The sequence below is a fragment of the Cataglyphis hispanica genome, chromosome 20 (assembly GCF_021464435.1).
Source record: "Cataglyphis hispanica isolate Lineage 1 chromosome 20, ULB_Chis1_1.0, whole genome shotgun sequence".
Lineage (NCBI taxonomy): Eukaryota > Metazoa > Arthropoda > Insecta > Hymenoptera > Formicidae > Cataglyphis > Cataglyphis hispanica.
The window spans coordinates 3,616,694-3,638,319 of record NC_065973.1 but is presented as its reverse complement, the minus strand read 5'-3'; the positions used below and the strand labels follow the sequence as shown (position 1 = coordinate 3,638,319).

Genomic DNA, 21,626 nt, shown 5'->3' with positions numbered 1-21,626 from the left:
CAATTCTCTCGAAAATGATGAGCTTGATACGAAAAGATTTTATTCAACATTTTCGATTTATTTTTACGCGAGAGTAATCACTTCTTTCTTGTATTATATTTTCTATCTGCATATATATGTGTGTGTGGTGCATTTTGTAATATCAAAATAACTCTTTTCAGCGAAACTCATCTCGCGAATTCGCGGGCGACGCTCTTGGCGAAATTGTAAATTTTTACGTTCGCGTTCACGTCATCGCGATGTAATTTTAATTTGCCTTGGTGAGTCGAGGAAATTACGTCAATGCGCCGCTGATACATGACAGAATGAAACAAAAGTTACTTCCCTTTGCTTTCCTGCAATATCGGAAAAAATTGCGTTTCCTTATCGAAATATGATATCAATAAGTTGGTACGGTTCAATATTTTTATATAATGATAAGCTGTAAAGATGAGACTTTTTGCAAAGATATCATATTTTGCAGAGCAAAAGAGAGATTTATTATAAAATGAACTAACGAGTTTCAAATTGTCAATCGATATATATGATGAAACGCGACACGCGCGGTTCGTTAAGTTCGTTAATTCGTTAACGAATTGCTACATAAACCTTTTATTTTTGCAGAACAATATTTTTTCCTTTTATTCAAATTTAGAATACAATAAATTAAATTAAATAACCTCCATACTCTATATCGTTAGAGGCTAATGCCTTGACGTTAAACATTTGAATTTATTCCAGTAGATTAGAAGTCTTCGAGAACGATTTTGCGTTAATTATACAACTCGCTATTCGAAATAACTCTTGACGCGTGCTTTAATAAAATGCAAATCACATTAAATCACAATGAGTTGTAGTTAATAGGCTATAACGGGTGCTCATCCAATCAGAAGCTCGCTGGCTAACTTTATGCTCCATATTCTCGAAGGCTACAATTTGCAGCTGTGGAGAAGGTTTAATTGGGTCGGTCGCGAGACAAGTGGTACTTCATAAGATTTGAATTGAGTCGAGTGGCTCTTCTAACCGATCGCAACTATTCGTATTCACCTTTACTTAATAAATGATTCAGCTAAATTGCAAACTAAATCATTGCTCGCGCGACACATTGAAAATACTTAGGCATGTCGTTGTAATAATTGATGATATCTTGTTAAATTTTTGCCATATTTTATATCCGAATTTTCAAAACCTGAAATTTTAAAATAACCTTTGTCTTTAATCTTTTAAATATTTTATGATTCCAAGCTATTACAGAAAATTAATCCATTAGGTGATGTTTAAATCATATAAAAATATATATTTTTGTAAGTAATTTTATGACAGTTATGTGTATGTAAAAAATATGCTGTTTTTTTTTTTTAATAATAGCTTTTAATTACAATATTTTTCTGCTATAAGCGTAAAAATTCAGAGAATAAAGATGTTATTTAAATAAGATATTTTATTCTAATTTTTAATGATATTTTTATCTCTTGCTGCCTTTAATTATGTTAAATTATTATACATCATACGAAAACATTGAAAAATATGTTTATTTCTTCGTGAATAATAAAAGCTTTCGCGGTTACAGGATTTTAAATTTATATATTTTAGCTGCATTAAAATATTAAAATATTAATATCTGATTTCAGGTTTATTTTTTAAACTCCCTTGAAAATTCTTTTATATATGTATATACATAAAAATTTTCTATAATGTTATTTTATTTAATATACAATACTTAATATACAATATACTTTTTTTTTTTAAATAAATAGTATTATCAAATAAAAGAGTGGAAGATTACAATAACTTTTTTTATAATAAATTTATATAATGAAACAAATTTTCTTTATATAATTATAATTAAAATTATTCAGCTGAAATAAGTTTTGATAAATCTGTTTCTCTCTTCTTTTTATTAATATTTTAAAAAATATGCTAAGTAAATTTGAGAAAATTATGGAAAAGTAGGTGATTTCTGTAAATTTAACAGCTCGTTTTTCTGAACATAATAGAGATACGTATTTCGTAAGTAGAGATACGATACAAATTTCTACAAAGATTAAATCGTAAAACATTACCTTTGTTAAATTAAATGAGATAAAGTTCGCTTGGCAAATGCCAAATAATGTAAATCTACCTGCGACCGTGAGAACTGTAGTTCGTCAAGCGGATTGTTCCCTCCAGGTGTATAATTCTGTAATACCGGGAAAAAAACGCTACTCTGCTATTGTAGATTAAAAATCTACTTAGTTAATGCGAGAACCGAGAATGTACGGCAGCTGGTGCGCATAGTTGCAAAAACGAGAAACTTTTGCATCTTAAATATACATATACACAATGTCAGCAGAAATGGAAGCAACATTTTTTTCTAAGTAAAATGATTTTATATTATTAATGTTAAAATTCGCAAAAATATCTTTTTTAATTATTAAAATCGATCGTTCGCTGAAAAATTGTCGCCCTATTATTACAAGACGAGAGAAGTCGCTCTCTCGACGGCATTAATTCTTGACCAGTAATTCGAATGGTCATTCGGTCGATTGTTTTCGCGCGATTGTGAATAGTTCGAAGTGGCGGTCACCGCAGTGGCCTGCTATAATGGATATTGGAAAACGCGCTCGCGTTTTCCGATTGTTTCTTGCATTACGGAAAATGAATGCGACTCGCTACGAATTAAGTAAATTCACTTTTGTCCGCCATCGCGGACAGTTTGTAATTATTATTTCGTTGTGGGCGACAAACCTCGGATGCGAAATATCGACAACTATCGTTGACATAGAGACAGCTGTGCGTTCGATGACAGCTGCAACGAAATCCCTGGTTCTTTTTAATTGCAAAAAGAAAGAAAGGAATTTCGAGATTTAGGTCGAAAATCTCTCTTCTCGCGCATCGCCGGATCCATAGCAGATTTGTCATTGCCACGTTCTGCCATTCTCAGAAAATTATGATAAAAGATGATTCGGTTCAAGCACTCCATCGGCGATAAAGTTTATGAATAATATACTTGAAAATGGCTTTTAAAGTCGCCTCAACGATCCACAGCTACAACGGCAACTTTGCACTACTGTAAAAAGAGATTACTTTGAGAATGGGGAAAGAGCAGGAGAGACGTCATTAGATCGCAAGTAGCTTCCACGATATTTGTTATAAGATGGTTTCTGTAGTATCTCGGGTATTTCTTACTCGGAATGAGAAAAGCGAGTTCAAAAGAAGCGATTATTTTGCGATCTTTTATCGTATGTCTTTATCAGGCAGTTAAAAATGATATTTCCTTAATTAACAATAGCAAAAGAGAGCGCAAAATTATTCTTTCTTCAACATCTATCCAATAGCACTGGATGAAATTCATTGATATTATAATTCACGATATCGCTTATAAGAGTACGAACTATACATAGCAATTCTGACAATAGTTTTGCTTAATATTCAGATACATATATTGTCTGATCTTTCACGAAAAGGCGAAGTGTATATAGAAATATATTCTATTGTTCTGTTAAAGGTTTATGTGTCTGAATTTCATCTCACCCTTTGGTTCCTTTTATATACAGTTTATCATTCCTTAATTATAATTTAAATGAATGGAAAATTGTATTACATAAAAATTTTAACTCTATATTAGTATTACAAAAATGTCGATCTTTCTCATTAACTTTTACAATTGATCAGAAATTTTCTTTGATATGACTTTTCCTATTCTTAGCGATAGCACATTGCGTAAAAATGCAGAATAACTACAGCAGTCTTTTCGATCTTGCTATAATAGATGCCGATGCAAACGGAAAAGAGAATCGATTTAAGAGAAATTTTTTTAATTCAACGAAACGAGAAACCGGACGTTTTACATTTCGGAATTCGCGAAGGTAACTTTAATATGACTTTCGTCGACGTTGAATTCACGACGTTCGGGTTCGACGATGTTTCAAAGGAAAATATCGCAATCATTCGTATCTTTTCGGACAAAAGAAGAAATAGCATTCTAGGGTCTAGTATATATTGTATTTCTCTCTCTTGTAAAATTTTCCATTTTATTGTAATAAAATAATTTAATTTTTCATAAAATTCGTATTGACGATATTAAAAAAAAAAAAAAAGATGGAATCTGAAAATCGTTATCTTTGTTCTAGTCCTACTAACATGCGTGTTCCTTACATTATCTATTTGACGATAAATCTGCTGAGTAATGTTTCTATTTGAAATGAGGTGTCGGGATAATTCCCGACGCGTGAATACACGCACGGATGTAATACGCGATATCGTTTCGTGCGCGCAGCTTCGTCCTGTGCTCCTCTATGTAGATTAATGTCGACGCCTGTCGCAGGAAAGCTCGCAAGCTACTTTTACATCGTCGCTCTACCTCGTTGCGTTATAATGGCTACGACGTATATCCCGTATTTTATCAAAATTGGCGCTATTTAGTCGCTCGTAAATATCAATTTTCGAAAATTAAGATGGATTGAGACTCCACCGTGGATCATATTAATTTTTTTTTTTTTGTAAACACTTTTACTTTTATCATCACTTTCGAATTTGAGACATCTTTCACGTTGATATATAAATACACAAATTATTATAATATTATATTGATTATATATCATATGTTATGCATACATACATATATTCAAGCTTCTTATATTTTTTTAAAATAAAACTATTTATCATTTTTAACTTTTTTTTTAAACAAAGAAATGTAACAACATGCTAGTTTTTATTTATGAAATTTTTATGAAAAATGCATGTCCATTTATTTCACATTTTATTTATTTTGTAGTTGGATATTTAAGCCAATAAATTGTGTATTTTTACTGCCATTAATTAAAATACATGGTTCTTTTTCTGTGCAGTTTTATCTCTATTTTGAACAAGATATAGTTATGGCTGTTAGAAATTGCGTTTAAAGAAAAATAATGTTACGTATTTTTCTTATTTTAACTTTTCTTTTTCTCTTTTCTACTACGCGACCGTGGTCATAATGCAAAACAATTGCCCTGCGCGCGAAGAAAACTAAGTAAAGCTTATTGAAATTATTCATCAATTTTGAACTGCTGATTTGACAATCATACCCAATTAAGTAAACGAGAATTTATGAGCAGCTTAACCAAACAACCTTTAGATAAATTTACGATTTCTTCTTTTAATGAGAACTTATTTAGACGTTGTTTGTTTTCTCAACTTATTATTTCATCTTTAAATATTAATCGAGTGTTTTATTAAAATAAAGTAACCTTGAGAAAGAAAGATAACAAGGTAAAAAGAACATTCAAAATGTAATATTCTTAAGATTAATTTTGCTTGAAAAATATCTTCATTCTTTTTAGCTTGCAATGTTTATTGAAAGTGATAACGCATATCTCTTGTACGTAATATCCGAGATATTGGAGCGCTTTATTTTGTCCTAAAATATCCGAAAACGCAGCAATGTTACATTCCGTGACAGAATTCAACACACGTCTTTACAGGAGAGCAGCTCGATATAAACTCGCAAGGCAGCGGTTTAAGTTCGAGAAATTGAGGTCGCGATCACTTATGCATCAAGAGCAACTTTTCCCAAGTTCTTTCGTGTTTCAATTGACTGTGCAATCAAAACGATAAAAAGTTTGGAGAAAATCTCCGGACATGACCGTACGAAAGAAACGTTCTTATTTAAAAATTTTCGTGATGAGAATTGATGATGAAGCTGTCCTTGTTCCTTTCTTCGAACAAATCTGCCATCTATTTCTCCTATTCATATATTTTTGCAAATTTGTGTAAGTAATAATGTAATAATGACAACAATAAATAATGAAAAATATAAAAGGACAATTGAATCATGTGAGTTTAAAACAACTCATGTCTACTCATCTAAATTTTTTAGTAAAAAGAAAACAATTTTTCAAGAAAAATACTAACGTCATATTTTGCAGAAAATTTATAGTATTTATCTTGACATTTTTAAACACATTTCAAAATGTAAAATCATGATTATATATAAAATAAAAATACATTTTATTAAAAAAAATTATCAACATATATTATTTTAACATTACATGATTTAATTGACAAATAAGATCCTTATTTTGTTTAATTTCCATTGCGTAAATTGAGAAATTTTAGGAAAAGTGCAGGAATTTATATTTTTAAGTAGATTCATATAAAAATTAATGGTGCTGCCTAGACACTCTTATGTGTGAAACTTGGGGAAGAATAGCATCTTTCATAATGGGGAATGAAAGTTCCTGAATAAAGCTTATGCGCGCGTGTGTATATAAGTACTATGTCGCGATTATACTTGAAAACTTCTCCGCCTTACTCGTTTAACTTGCCATGATATCGCGAGGCATGGCGCACGACAGCGAAGAAGACAGATCAGTAGCCGGAATCTCGGACATATATTGTACAATAGGTGATACACATGCTATTCACGTCGCGATGACGGCTCGCTGAAAATCGTTACATTTATTGAATAAACCGCGCCAGAGGAATTGTCTCGTTCTTCATAAACTTGCAAAGAGGGAGAGAGAGATAACTCGAGATAATATATAGAATAACTAAATGCAATAACTATATACAAAAACATTTAAACAGAGAATATCCCGGAAAAGCTCGTGGTTGGTAGAAGGAAGATTTTCTCTGATGAATTTAGGAAGGAATCTTTCCTTATCAAAAATTTAAATGGAAGTCTTATTACGGAGTTACTTAATAGCGCAATTAACCCTATAACTCCCGCAGGATAATTAGGAACCACTAATGCTCTTTCCGACGCTAATGTCTTTTCTGGCGCTTACGGGAGAGGAAGCTTGAATAATATTCGAAAAATAATATTTTTCATATTTATATATTTTTTTTTATTAATTTTTTATTAATTTGTTTTTAATAAAGTACATTTGTTAAAAATGTTATTCTCATAACAGCTTTTATTTGTTTTATCTCTGGTAAAAATATGTAAAATGTACACCTTACTTACCTTTTATATTTTCTCTATACTTTACTCGTCTCTATACTTTCAAATTAATATTTAAATTTTAATAAACATTTTCATGGAAAATTGCGCTCGCATAAAAGGCATACATATTGTATGCATATTAAATATTTAAACGTTTCGTAATTGCGCGTTTTGCCAAAATTCCTCTGACCCATCCCTTAATTCCCAAGAATTTCACTTTCATACAGATTTAATATGAGATTAGTTAGCAGAGAGGTAAACCGCGACCATAGTGATTACGACGCATTAACCTAAATTAAATAGTATTGCGCGTAAGTGATGCCTATCCGTCAAACGGATTTGTAAGGTAATGCGTTTATAACATTAATATAAACGTTAAATCAAGAATGTTGAAGCAAATGATTCCACTTATCCCGAGATACGTGAGATTATACGCCGACGAGAGAGTGTAACTTTGTTCCCAAAACTTGTCGATATTAACTCTTCGTTGAGTTAGAAAGTCATCGGGTCTAACTTGAGCTATCGATGTATAATTTAATGTGGGTTTAACCCAGATCGCCAACCATGGTTACAGCTTCCGTGAAAATTAACTACTTGGCGCGCTCGACTTGGTGTATGCTCTTTTATACTTTTCGATCTCGCGTGTTACAAACTGACTTAGCGCGGATAATCGTAGAAAAACATTTGGGACTAGGAGAAACTCTTGAGTCGAAGAAAAATCACACCGTAGATAAGTAAGTATTTCAAAGTTTGTAAAATATTTCAGGCACCGTCTGCGCATTTGATTATTTGTCTTTTAATATTATAAGAGCATTTTGTTTTACCTCGAATAATTGTTGTTTATACAATGAAAAAGAAAAAAAAAAACTTGATTCGCGAGAGTTATTGGTTGACGGCAAAGTGATCGCAAAATGTAAATGACATTTCTATCTTGGAAATACGAAAGTGTGCTGAGACGAAACACATCGTTGCTTGGCAATCCCGTAAAAGGTCCATCCGTAACGAGTTGTCCATCGTGTTCGAAGGTATCGTGTAAAATTGAAATATTGGCGAGAACGATCGCGTTTAACCGTTAGTGTGAAATAAACATTGCCTGATTTATTGAACGCGAAACCTTGCGCAATGTTCCGATTTGCACATGCTGTTTTCACCCTGTACTGCAGTACAGTGTAAATATATTTCCATGTACCATATGATACGCTAGAGGCGTGAATGGATTGTAATCTGTCACACGATATTATTTTCGAGAAATATCGCATCAAATTTACCGGATAATAACACGAGGAGGAGAGCAATGTAGTGTAATAAAAATAAAGTAGACAGATTTCCGAATATAAAAGGAGCGCGATATAAAAGGAGTTTTCTACAGCCTTATCGACAATGTAAGCCACTTGCAATCGCGTTGCACTGACTATGTCATAGTATTGTCAATGTATTAAAGAGATTACATAATAAACGGATCACGGTTTAGAAATATCAGCACTGATTTAAGACAACATCGCGCGAAAAGTTTTCTTGAAATGGCTTCAGAGTAAATCTTTCGGTATTACTCTCTTTCTATGAATTATCCGTAAAATCTTTCTATACTCCGTATAAAATGCCGGGGTGGGGGGAGGGGGAGGGGGGGTTCATGCTATCGCATATCTCCGTATCTTCTACATATTTGTGAGAGTACAAATTTCAATATTAATCATGTTCAATTTGATAAAAATGTAAATTTACTTCCGAAAATGTTAATCCGGTAGCGTTGTAGCACAATGTAATGCAGCTTACCCGTGATGTTAAGGATAATGTGCTGCACGTTGTTGCACTCGCGGTTGACCGCGAGATACGTGGCTTCGCACTTGTAGAGACCCTCGTCTTCTAGCCGGACCTTAGGTATTATCAGATGCGTTTTCGACGAATTCGCCGAATATTCTATGTCAGCCCTGAAACATTCATAACGGAATTTGTGAAGAATGATTTAGAAAATTGAAAAGAGAAACGTGCGCAAATGACTTGAAAATAAAATCAATAATTGCTTAAATTAACTTTTTATCGATGAGAAACTTTAATAACATTTGAAAGATTTGAAAGATTTTATACAATGTAACGCAGGTTGAATAATTCTGCAATTTTGTATCAAAAGAAAAAAATGATAATAAAATATGATGAAAACGTGATTTGGTTAACGAACTTTTAATTATAAACAAACACATTTTGCAAGTAATAAAGGTGTAAATAAATTTTACAATAAATCTCCCCCGGTACGGTATATCGATTAAAATTTTTGTGTAATTAGTATTGCTAATTATAATATTATATAATTTTCACATGAATACATTGAAGGTTCGTGCGTTTTATTAATGACGATAGATATTAGGCCGGGATACATGATTAATGCCGATGCAAGTATAATAACTTTACATAATGCCAATCTCAAATTGCGATTAACACCGGATAATAAATCGGGTAATCAATGAAATTAATCTGCTCGTTATCCCAACTGAGCAGTGTAATCCATTCACGACGATAAGGTGGCGATGTTATCGTCATATGACGCGCACTATTCCGTTCGATTCTATTTACATATTATCTGTACATGTTATATGTTCGATGTATCTACATGTGTGTGCATACATGTATGTGTGCGAGTATTATATTTTGAAAATATTAATGAGATACAATATAATTGGATGCATAAATAATTTGCATCTTTAATACAGTGCTGTGGAAATTTTTTGAATGCCCTCAATCAAACATAATGGCATTTTTGTAAATTAATATATGACAAGAAATAAATCTCAGCCGAAGGTCTCGTCATTTATGTGGCGTAAATGACGGTCAGACGAACAGTCAATGTATATATATAGGTCACGCTCGATATTCCGTCAATAGAATATGTCCCATAGACGCATATAAGTACAATAGTCGATACATTCAGCGTCTCTATTGAACTCGCCGTAGTTCGATTCAGTTTACATCTCCATCAAGTTGATTGCTCACAACCGCGCCGTCATGCAAAGACGTAAGTAAAGTTCGCAAGAACGCGCATTTTGCGGAGAAATAGCTTATATAAATTGCTTTTCTCTCTTTTTTTCATAAACATACGGGAGCACTTATTCAAAGTAACAATGGACATAGCCATTTTTACACGTTATATACATATATGACAATACATATATATTCTCTCTTTAATCGGATTAAAGTGATTTCCAAGTGCAGCCCGCGCTGCTTTCATTTCTCGTTTTTCAGATAAAGCGCATCGCGTGTGACGAATCATTGTTTTTGCAGGCCACGAATTCTGGTATGAAATGCAGGCGATCGTTAATTAACCGACATTTCGGCGTGTTGTTTGACCGACGGACCGTTTACGACGTCATTAGCGCATTGTTGGTACGACAATGTGTCGGATCGCTAATCATGCCGCATGAAACTGTATTCCCCTTGCGCGTCGAGCTTAATTCGATTATCGACGTTATTGAAGTAAGTATTTAAATAAGTTAATTTAAATATAAATAAGTATTTTAGAAATGATATCTCTTGATTATATATATATATATATATATTTTTTTTTAAATATACCTCGCATGTGTACAATTTAAAACAATTTTTTATATATTTATTATATATTTATATTTTTATATTTACGCAACATATCTTTTGGACACATGGAAATTTCCCTTTGAAGAAAATGCACGCAACATTAATAGTGATTTCGTATGAATAAGTGTGAATAACCGTGTTTTTCAAAAATATCATTCACATTTGTTTTTAATAATATTGTTAAAAAAAATATGTAATTAAATATTTTTTGTGATGTATAATATAATAACAATGCGACGATACGACATACATAAGTCAAGGTCCAAATCCAGATTCCATCTGGATAATAGTGCACCGTATTATAAAATATTTCACAAAAAAGAACACATATTTTGCATTTACATTGTAAGAGCGTAATATTTGCGTATTTTAACTAACATGATTTGCGATATTACAACTCATATCGTATCGACAAAATTTATTTCCTCTTGGACATGTGCCAAAATTTTTGTGTATTTTGATTTTATCTTGAATTGCAGGCATGTTATGTATAAATCGAATGATGAAAGACACGTACTTTACGCTTTACTAAACTGGAATATTCACTAAATTGTGGGGTATTGCAATTAAAAGGAAATTTTTACGCATCGTGTCCACCAAACTATATTGCGTTTCGATGGAACAAATGCAATGTGAATGCATTTAATTCACGAATACAATTACTGGTTATAAAGCTTCGCTGTAGCACGCGCGCGAATGATGTGCAGGGATAAATTTTGCCTGTAATTGCCTTTAATCCATATGACAGGGAAAATAAATTTACGCGGATAAAAAGGAAGGCATGACTGTTCCGCTATAATACCTGCAAAGTTTTAAATAAGTTTCATCTATAATATCCATCTTTTAATTTTTTTAAAAATAATAATTAATTATCAAGTTGCAATTTTATTGATAGTATTTACATCAATAAGTGCTTACAATTAAAGAGAGTTTTTATAATAAAAAGTCGAGATTGTATTAAACCGTGAAATTTATAATTAATTAATATTCTCTACCTGATATAATTAATATATTAATATTTTAAATGAAATATAATATGTTAAAATTTAATATAAAATACATAAAAAATTAAAATTTAACATTAATATATTAATTTAGAATATTACACAATGAATAGATAAAGCTTACAATATTATTTATTTATTATTTATGTAATACGGCAGTTTAATCAAATATCAATTCAATTATGCAAAATGCACTACAATGCAAATATCGCGTTTGACAATATCACTGCTGTTATAACATTTCATTAAAGGCTTTGACAGACCTATGGAATATATTGCAAAAGGAATTTAGTGTTCGTCACAAAGAATATTGTCTCTATCAAAGATCTTTGCCGCAAAATGTATCAAAGAGCTAAATACTAGCAAATAAAGAAGCAAGTCTTTTGTGAAATTACTATATTAGATCGTAATTGAAATTGATTCGAATATAATAGCATAAAATAAAATACCATCGAAGTATAAGACAATTTATCTTGTAATAAAAGAATTATATATATACTCATTATTATATATACATTAAAGAAGGTAAATCTCTCAGAAAAAAGTAAATACAAATTTGCAAGCAAAAACTTCATTATACTTCATGTACTGTATTATTAAAAAAAAAAAAATTAAAGGACATAGAAAGATTTCCATGAATTATCTTTCATCAACCGTTTATCCTTTGTGATCGTATCACTGCACATGATCTCTCGTCGTTATTTTTTGATGGATCTGCAGCGAGTATACGTTATGCTGAACAAATGACAGATACAGTGTATTCCGATTTTCTCATGTATGTGGAAATTCTTTATTCTCTTTCTCTGGGATTTAAACTATTGTTGCTAATATTTTTGTTCTCACAAAAAAGCGCAGTCGCGCGTATATTCGTAACTATGCGTATATATGTAACAATAATTTTTTATCGTATACTATAGGAATTTTTTTATTTTCTCTCTCGTGTAAAAACTGTTTTTGCTGATAACACTTGTGTTCCTACAAAAAAGCAAAGTGTACAGATCCAAATCCGACTATTCATGCGAAGTGAAGAGAAAGAATAGGATGATTGTTGAAAGGTGCTAATTGAATTAAATGAAAGCTTCCGTTTATTAACGGCTAATCTGACTGCGTTTTTCTATTAATTATATTAATCGTGTTACTTTAAATCGAATAGTTTGCCTGTTATAGGCATGGAAACCGCTTTAGTTACGCGAATAAGTATTCAAATTTTCCTATTTTTTCCAACAATAAATTTTATAATCATATTATAAATATTTGACAATGATTTTGTGTGCAAAATAGTATCGAGTCAACTGTCGGGATGTTATTCAAACAATTAAAGTTTGTGATAATTATCAATCGGGAAAGTTTTTTACGCTCTAAATACCTAAGTGTATACATATTTGTTTAACAAACATCACACATTGAAGCTAAAAGACTCAGTTGAGTTTTTCAAATATAGTCTGTGAACCACAAAATGCAATTACAGAGTAATGAATCTGGGCATAATCGTGATAGTAACAATTTCGTAGAAACCATAAAAAAGTACCAAAACCGTAGAGAGTTTAAAAATACGCGACTTTAAATGGTGTACATAGTACCTTTAACATCGTTTGGCGAAGCGATAGAAATTCTAGGAATGTTAACGAGAACAATAATATCTTGAGAAATTTTATAGACTTTGATAAAATTACATTCTGAGTACACCTGCATTACAATGAAAAATAAAAATTGTACGTGTTTTGAAATTTATCCAAACGTCTGTAAATATTAAAAACACATATTAGAAAGAAATTATATTTCTTTAATATAATAACATTTTGAAAATCCAAGAAGACACTTTTTTATTTGCTTTTCATCAGACATTACGATATTGGTAATAAAATCTGTACTGCAAGTATATTAAATTTATATCTTTTAGTGTATTTTTTACCGCAGTGTGCGATAAAAAAGTAAATATCGAGCAGCATTGAAAGTCTCTTCTTTCTTTAAAATATGCAACAGAATCATCTCTCTCTCTCTCTCTCTCTCTCTCTCTCTCTCTCTCTCTCTAATTAATTTAAGTCGCAAGCGCAGAAAATTCGTTTGCATTATGCATTTACGTCAATGTAATACTTTAATTACCTGGCAGCGATGTCGTTATTGCCGCGTATAATTCCAGCATCCTCGCTGAAAATGAAAATCCTCGTGGGTCCGCGGTACCACTTAATGCTGTGCAGACCCTCGCATTGCGGTGATTTCAGTACGCATGGTAGCTGAGCCTCCTCATCAAGTTCGACGTACTTTTCGCTTTTCAGCCACGGTTCGCCGCTACCTGGAAACATACACGGGCGGATTTAATGGTAAAATCTTTCGCGAAATTCAGTTGGCAATCTCTAAATATCGATATTGCTCTCGACGAAAACGTAATCAGGAAATAAATTGCTTTATCGCGCGATACACATGATCGTATTGAAGAGCTTTTATAATCATGTTTCATGTACCATAAGCTTTAAAATTCTATGAATTATTTTATATATATATATATATATTAGTTTTTTTATAATTTATTATATTTTTCCCCTCCCCTTTCTCTGTCAAGCGTTTATCTTTTTTAAAACTGCTGAAAGTCTTGCAAAAAGAAAGATGATCAAGAAATTATTTGATAATTAATATCCTAAAGAGGAAATAAAACTGATTTTTGTGGACACGAGATATACCCGATAAATCGCTTCGAGTAAGAATTGGATACTGAAACTATATAGTGTAGCACTGTGTAAATATTACGTCTAATGTAAGTGGGGAGTAATGGAGAACGTCGAGAAGAATCGCATTACGCTTTCTTCTTCGTTTCTCTTCTCGCATGTGTGTGAAGTTTGTTTAACCGCTCTCAGCTCGGGTATTACAGGATGACTCTTCATTCGCTTATCCCGCCTTGAAATGTTTCTTCGAAAGAGAAAATTCATCTCCGCACTTTGCACAAAAGTTTATAAAAAAAAAACACGGATTGTGCTTTTTCTTTTTTTCTCGAAATACATTTCCGATATTAACCATGATTTTTGCAAGAGCAGTTGCTGTTAACGTTGTCGACATACCGGATTGAATTGTAAAAACGTTGCGAGAGAAAAATCGTCGCGTTTTATATTAGCGATATTACGCTACGTAGTCTCGGGCTCTGAGGCTAACACTTTTGTAATATGAGAAAGTAATCATAATGACATAAAGAAAATGAGGTTCATTTTTTCCTCTTTAATCCTCTAAAGGCAAGTTATCGATCTAGAATATAATTTATTTTTTATAAGAAATTTTATACATTATTCATTATTTTTTATCAATATATACTTGTTACTCTTTCTCTCACTTTCTTTCTTTTATAAAACTATTTTCATGGATCTAGCATAGTATGATTAAAATGGTAAAATATAAATTGAAAAAAAAAAAAAAATGTATCCGAAAATAAATATATCCAAGGAAAGGTGAAAAAATAAAGATAGAAATATTCTTTTTTTTTCTATTTTTTTTTTTTATTTCTTTGTCTATCAAATTGTTTTTGTTATTGCACGAGAAAAATATCTATGTATGAATGTGTAAATAAAAATTTAATTTAAAATACTATCGCGCATGTGACTGGAGTTAAGATCGTTCTGATTCGTTTTTGATGATTGAAAATGAATACGCACAAAATAAATACACATCCGATTAATTAACAAACATTGGAAAAGTTTTTCGTGAGGAGGACTAATGGACACTAAGAGACGATACACGCCAAGTGTATATCCATTTTAAATATTAGCTCATATTGTTTTGGAAAAATGTATACGGGATTTTGGGAGAGATACATTCTGCAAAAATATAAACTTGATTGTTATGAAAAGAAAAATATGTATAATGTAAACAACGTACTACAACAATTAAATTCAACGATAGGAGCGAGTTTTAAAGCAAGGAACTATTGCAGTTTAACATCTTAAGTAAGAACAAAAATAACTCGGCAAACTTCTCGGCATTTTTTTTCTCGTCGTATAGACTTAATAAATTTCCCTTGTTTACCGAGCTGTCAAATCGTTTGTTTGTTTACTATTAATTCTGTCGATATCTGCAATTATGAAATCGCCACTACTCATCTTTCGTAGTTTTATTTTCCACTATGTTTTCTTTTTTTCAAATTATTGTGTCCGTCGAAAACGAATAAAGAAAAAAACATTTTCGTTATCTTACAATAGGTAGCGAGGAAGAGATACGGGATAACACATTCATAATAACTTTTCGTAACAGCCGATGCTCACGAGATCGAGAGAACGTATGCCATATCCCAGCATGGAAGAATTACGATTTATGGGCTCTGCACGAATATCTACAAACAGTGATTTATCGGTCGGACACGGATATGTCCATCACTGTCGATTGAATTTCTGCGGCCTTAGTATAGTTTAAGTGATTTTGGCTTTATGTATTCAGCTGCCGGGATTCATTGAAAAATCGACCGGAAATTTGCACCAGGTTAATCGCACGTATCTGCATCATTTATATTCTATTTTTATCTCGCTATAGAGATTCCAGCGAAACTTTTTTTGCATTAAGGTACGCGAAACGGCTGAGCAAATTTATGAATATTACATAGAATGATTGACTGAACTTCTCTTCGCGATACTATTCGTGATATTGATTAGAAAAAAAAAAATGAATAAATGAAACAGGGAAATTAAAAGAACGTAGTTATAGGCTCGTTTTGGACAATCTATAATTCGCAATAAAATTCAGGAATTTTATTTATAATTTTATATATTGCATATTTTAATATATATATATATATGTGTAACCTTGAGTATATTTTGTATATGTATATGTGAATTTCGTTACTAAAATTTTTTTCTGTATTTGTGAGAGGACAGATTCGTGCATGCTGTTAATAATAAATATTTTATCTCGATTTTTATCACTTTTTTGAATATTTTATAATTTGATTGTTCTAAAAATAGCTTCTCATTTATTTAAAATTGAATGCTGCAAATAAATATTAAAAGAATCAATTTGTCGGAAATATTGTATTGCTCTAAAATAATATTTCTAAATCTTTATCAAAGTACGGCAATATTTATATGCTAAAAAAGCATTTTGCTGTCGAGAAAACAGTCGGTTGAAAAGCTTGTCGAGCTTTAGTCGTATTTGACGCTACTGATAATTAGTAGCACGCTCGTAGTTAAATTCTGCCACGTATGCATAAAGTTTTTACGCTCACAGAAACGGGCTGTAACAATGGTAATTATTACACTTGATAGTACTCGCAGTTTCCCCTCGGTTTTCGTCGGCCGAAACTTCTTGCATGAAGGAAACCACGCAAATACGACATTGCAAAATATTACACGTGTATTTCGTCGTCTTTGTTAAGTGTAACGATTTGCTAAATACAGTGAGAGTTGTTAATGTACACTCCTTTATTAATAGCACATTTAATAGAATCTTTAATCTTAATTTTGGTAAAAAATTTAAAAAAAAGAAGTGATTATGTTTGAAGTAAAAGGTAAATGTATTTTTACTGTATCGTGGTTCTGTTGAAGCTTAAAAAAATTATAAAGAAAATAGCGAAAATTATGTTAAGTGTTATATATTGATACGTCAAATTATACAAATAAGATATAAATTTCTTTCCAAAATTTATTTTATCATATCCTGTAACGAGTAAAGGCCGGAGAGCTTATTTTTTCCAAGTTTTTACTTTATTTTAGATATTTTTCCACGATGAAAAATATCATGTTTGTTCTAAGAGCACGATTCGCCAGATATAAATTCCGCGCGTTAGAGAGAAATTTTTTCATTTCCGATATCATATATAGAATGATCCGAGGTGTATATCGATCATTTTCTATTTCGGATAACTATTGGAAGGAATGAACGATAACTGCGAATCAGTTTGTATATAATTACATCAATTATCGTGGCATCGTAACGCTTCAGTAGCCGCGCTTAATGCCGTTTACGCTATGTTTCATGATTGAAGTCATCAGCATTGAAATTCATCCGATTGGAATTGGTATCCTATTGTTGAACCGCGCATGCGATTATGGAAGATTATACGTCAAAGCCGAGTTTGCAACTATTCCGATTGTCTATAAAAAAAAAAAGTCGATAGAGAGAAGTGTATGGATATTCGCCGGGAGACTTGGCTCGACGTACGGTTACTCGTACGTCGGCGGGTTTACAATGGAAAGGTCCATGAAATTGGTGGCGTTTCGAGATGTCGACGTGGCTCCGGAGACATTAAAATGTAAAGTGAGTACTTGGGAATGAGCGTCGTTGCGGAAGAGCACGTGCAGATAACGACATTCTATCGCGGAGGAAAAAGTTATCGACCTCGGATGCTCCGACGCGTGCTTAACCCATTTCGAAATTATACAAATTGCAGCATGCATTAGCATGGAGGAGACTGGAGTAGGCCGAGACGGGAATTAATCTCCGAGATGCGGAGATTTAGCATCGCAGCAAACAAGATGCGCGTATAAATATCGGAATCGGATAGATTTATGACGCACATTGTACGAGCGTCGTTGCGTTTGAATAAGACACCCGAAACGTGGATCCGATTGACGAATATCCGATATGCAGACGCAGCGAATCTTGGTTTCATGGAAAAATGTAATTAGAAAATGTCGATAATAATGTATTTTGATATCCGCAGTAAAATACATAAAAAGGATAAAGAAATGTTTGCTTCAATTAAATTAATTACAAATAGCGATGCATATAATGCAATATCATCTGGCTAAATACCCCTTTTTTTTTTTTCGCAACGAATCGCGCTTTTCTCTCCCGCATCCTACATTCCACGTCGGTTTGCCGAATTCTTTATACCAGGTTCGCGCATTACTCCAGGAACGTGTGAAACGTGATGTGTTGACAGAGAGATGTTAAATAACAGTATTAAGCCAAAACAGAGAGAGATATGCGTAATGTTGAATCATCGCTTGGAATTGCTTGGAATAAAGAAATCATATTTCCTCGTAATTTTTGACATTAATAATAATTTATAATATTCAAAAAGTGATTAAGAGAGAGATTGTTTCTACAATTAAATCATCTTGTTTGCGCGACGCATTAATCTGTTTAACTTTTCCGCTATAATCCACCGATATCATATTGACGAATAATTTTCAAATCGACAAATAACGAAGGAAAATTGTTTATACATATATAGTGTACACGGAACATTTTGGAACTATGTCATAAATAATTGTGATTACAAGTAACAATTATAATTTTTTTTAGATTGCGATTTTACATCTCTTTTATCATTTTGTTTCGTTTATATCGTTTCTTCAAAAATCATAAAAATCGTAATTTTGCATTTAGCTGGAAATAGTTCCGTGGAAAAGATAAAAGTGTTTGCTTGAGATAAAAGCGTACATTAATTGTGCATTGTTACAAGGAATCTTACACAAATACGGATATACATATATATATATATATATATGCAGTTGCATTCGTTCATACTTGTGGTGCAAACTGTTATTATAATAGCTTGGAAGATTACTGAAATTAATATTCAGAAAGTCTTGCAGAATACTATAGTTTGTGAAAAGATTACGGAAGTTCTCCGATTTGAAATCTGATGGCTGTGATTTTTTCTTGCGAGATATCGGTGAAACTCAAAATGTGATAAGAAGAATTGGAAACCCATCATTTTTTGAATAAAAAGTTTCAAGTTTATATAAAAAACTTTTTTATCGATATTTATGCTACTTGATTTTATATGCATGTTGTTTCCAAGATCGATTCATCGCTCGCTTATTAATATCCAGATTTTCTATTTAATGCTTTTTTATTATTGATTATCATTCATGGTCAAGGACTTGAGAATGACTTTATATCACATCCGTACGTGCTACGCTTTGCACGATATGACCTTTTTTCTATAAAAATATTACGCGATAATATTAATATTATCCTTTGATAGTACGTCGCAGGCATTTTCCTTTGACTTTAATCATTGAACTTTTGTAGAGGCACGTAAGGGTTTATTATTGTGTTAGAGCTGTCGCACAGGACGTGTGCGTGTCCATCCGATCGAAGTGCTGCCAGAAATTAAGTGGCTACGCGTACTTTTGCAAAAAGAGCTCATTGCTGTCATAATGGAAATTAATAGTAAAATTGCTGTTCAAAGGTGATATATTATGGTCTACTTCTGGATTAATTGGCTTATACGGTCTATGAAAGGCCGCACCGTAAAAGCTTTATTAATGTATATTTCTACGTAGAGGCGAGATAAAATCGGGAAACCTCTGCACTGGAAAATCGTGAAGAGAAAAAAAAAAAACATAAATCGAAATTTGCATGTTGTTTACAATCAATTTATGTTTTACCAGAGCAAAAATACTGAAAAAAAGTATTTCTAAATATGCATCCATCATTTATATGTAAATTTCTAATTTTTTTTTTTTAACATTAAAATTTGCATCGTCAACGTAACCGTATTTTTTTATGCTCTTCGCATTTCTTTTTCTCCATATAAGTTAAGTGACTCTGGAGGGAAAATATTTTTGTTCTATTGAAAAAGCATTAGATTCGAACGAGTTAAAACAAGAAGGTTTCGAGATAAATCCGAGTCGGGCGATTTAACGAAATACGATGGAGCGTGAACGCGTGATGGCGAATTTATGTTTCGCCGTTATAATGTATCACTGATTTTTAAATAAATTGGACCGCTTGCGATGGGATTAACATCCCCAATCATATGTAATAGAGTTAAAATTTTGCTAACACGATCAATTCGATAAAATTGAATTGATGGCAGTAAAGCGAGACAGCTATTAAATAGCGTTTTGCATTTACATGAACATTACTCTCTGATAGATAATATGTATATGATAAAATTAATATATAGATGTGCAGTAAATTAACATTTATTAATGGTTACAGTTTTCTTGAAAATTTTTTATTAAAATATAATAAAAATTAAAAATTTTTTATCTATTATTGCAATATATTATCTTTTTTTATTATTTTTTAAATTTTTTATTTTATTTTTTTTTTAATTTTTGAAACATCATAAAAAATTAATTTTAACGCTACAAAAAAAGCATGTCATAGTTTCGTATAGTACACTATACTTTCAACCATTTCATTATTTTTACAACTGTTGGTGATGACGTGGCAAAAGTTGTGGAAGAAATACGGAAGTGCACGCGGAAACGTTTGAAAGTTCCTGTTTATTGCACACTGTAATTGAGACCACTTAATAAAATGTCACAATTACAGTTTGACCTACTATGCTGTTTTTTAGCAGCCGTTTCGCGGCAGGCAAGGTAATCTGAATCTCATATCAATTATCGTGTTTGTATCATTTATTATTATTTCGTTATCTCAGTGCTCTGCATTATATAAGATAATTAAAAATATTAATTTTACATGTTTTATATGCTTTTTATGCAAATATATGTTTTTTTAGCTTCTTGAATAAATTTCCGAATACTTAGAACTCTCATCTTTCTTTTCATTTTATTGTCTTTTCTTTAAAAGCTTCTCTCACATTGTTCTTTACATTCTCGCAGAGTTTATTGTTCCCAAAAGACCGTCGTGTGCTGGTACGAAAAGTTGTAGCACCAAGTTCGATTATTGATTTGTGTGAGGACATCAATTTTCCACCATTTTAAAAGCAAAGGCTTAACGTACACCGGCAAACATCTCAAACAATGGCGCGTATACATATATGCTCGTACCGAAAGTCCCATAAGCTTGGACTTAAGCTGCGGCGAAAAACTGCTTCTCAGAGATCCGATCGGTGGCTTAGACGGTGCTCCTTTCTTTATCAAAAGGGGTTAGACATGACAAAGGAGATAAGATTCAAGCGCGATATTTTTTAAAAATAGTCTTTAGGTCTCTTAATTTTAGGGACGGCAATTGTTCGCCCCCTCACGTTTTCCTTTCTCTCATTAAATATATAGATTATACTATTTTTTAAATATATGCAAAATAGAAGGAAATACATTAGCAAGTAGCAAGAAAATACATGTTGAATGCAGTGAATGTAAATTGCAATGACAGTAGCGTACCATGTTTCTTTAAAATACACCGTGCGCGATGATTTCCGCAAAATATAAATAAAATTCCACATAAATAAAATAAAATTCAACGATCCAGTTTTGGATCGCGAATATCAGTTTATTTTACGCCTAATTTGCATTTCTCATACCTGGGTG

The 21,626-nt window shown here is 31.9% G+C and overlaps 1 protein-coding gene across 3 annotated transcripts in view; it reads right to left on the bottom strand.

Annotated features, from left to right (window-relative positions):
* Positions 1 to 21,626, bottom strand: part of LOC126856888 (hemicentin-1) — a 165,501-nt gene that overhangs the window by 52,958 nt on the left and 90,917 nt on the right. For all 3 annotated transcript variants that reach the window (XM_050605864.1, XM_050605862.1, XM_050605863.1), the window contains exons 2-3: positions 13,579 to 13,768; positions 8,660 to 8,814 (exon numbers count right to left, since the gene is read on the bottom strand). In XM_050605864.1, coding sequence (XP_050461821.1) covers positions 8,660 to 8,814; positions 13,579 to 13,768 — 345 coding nt within the window. The remainder of the gene's footprint in view (positions 1 to 8,659; positions 8,815 to 13,578; positions 13,769 to 21,626) is intronic.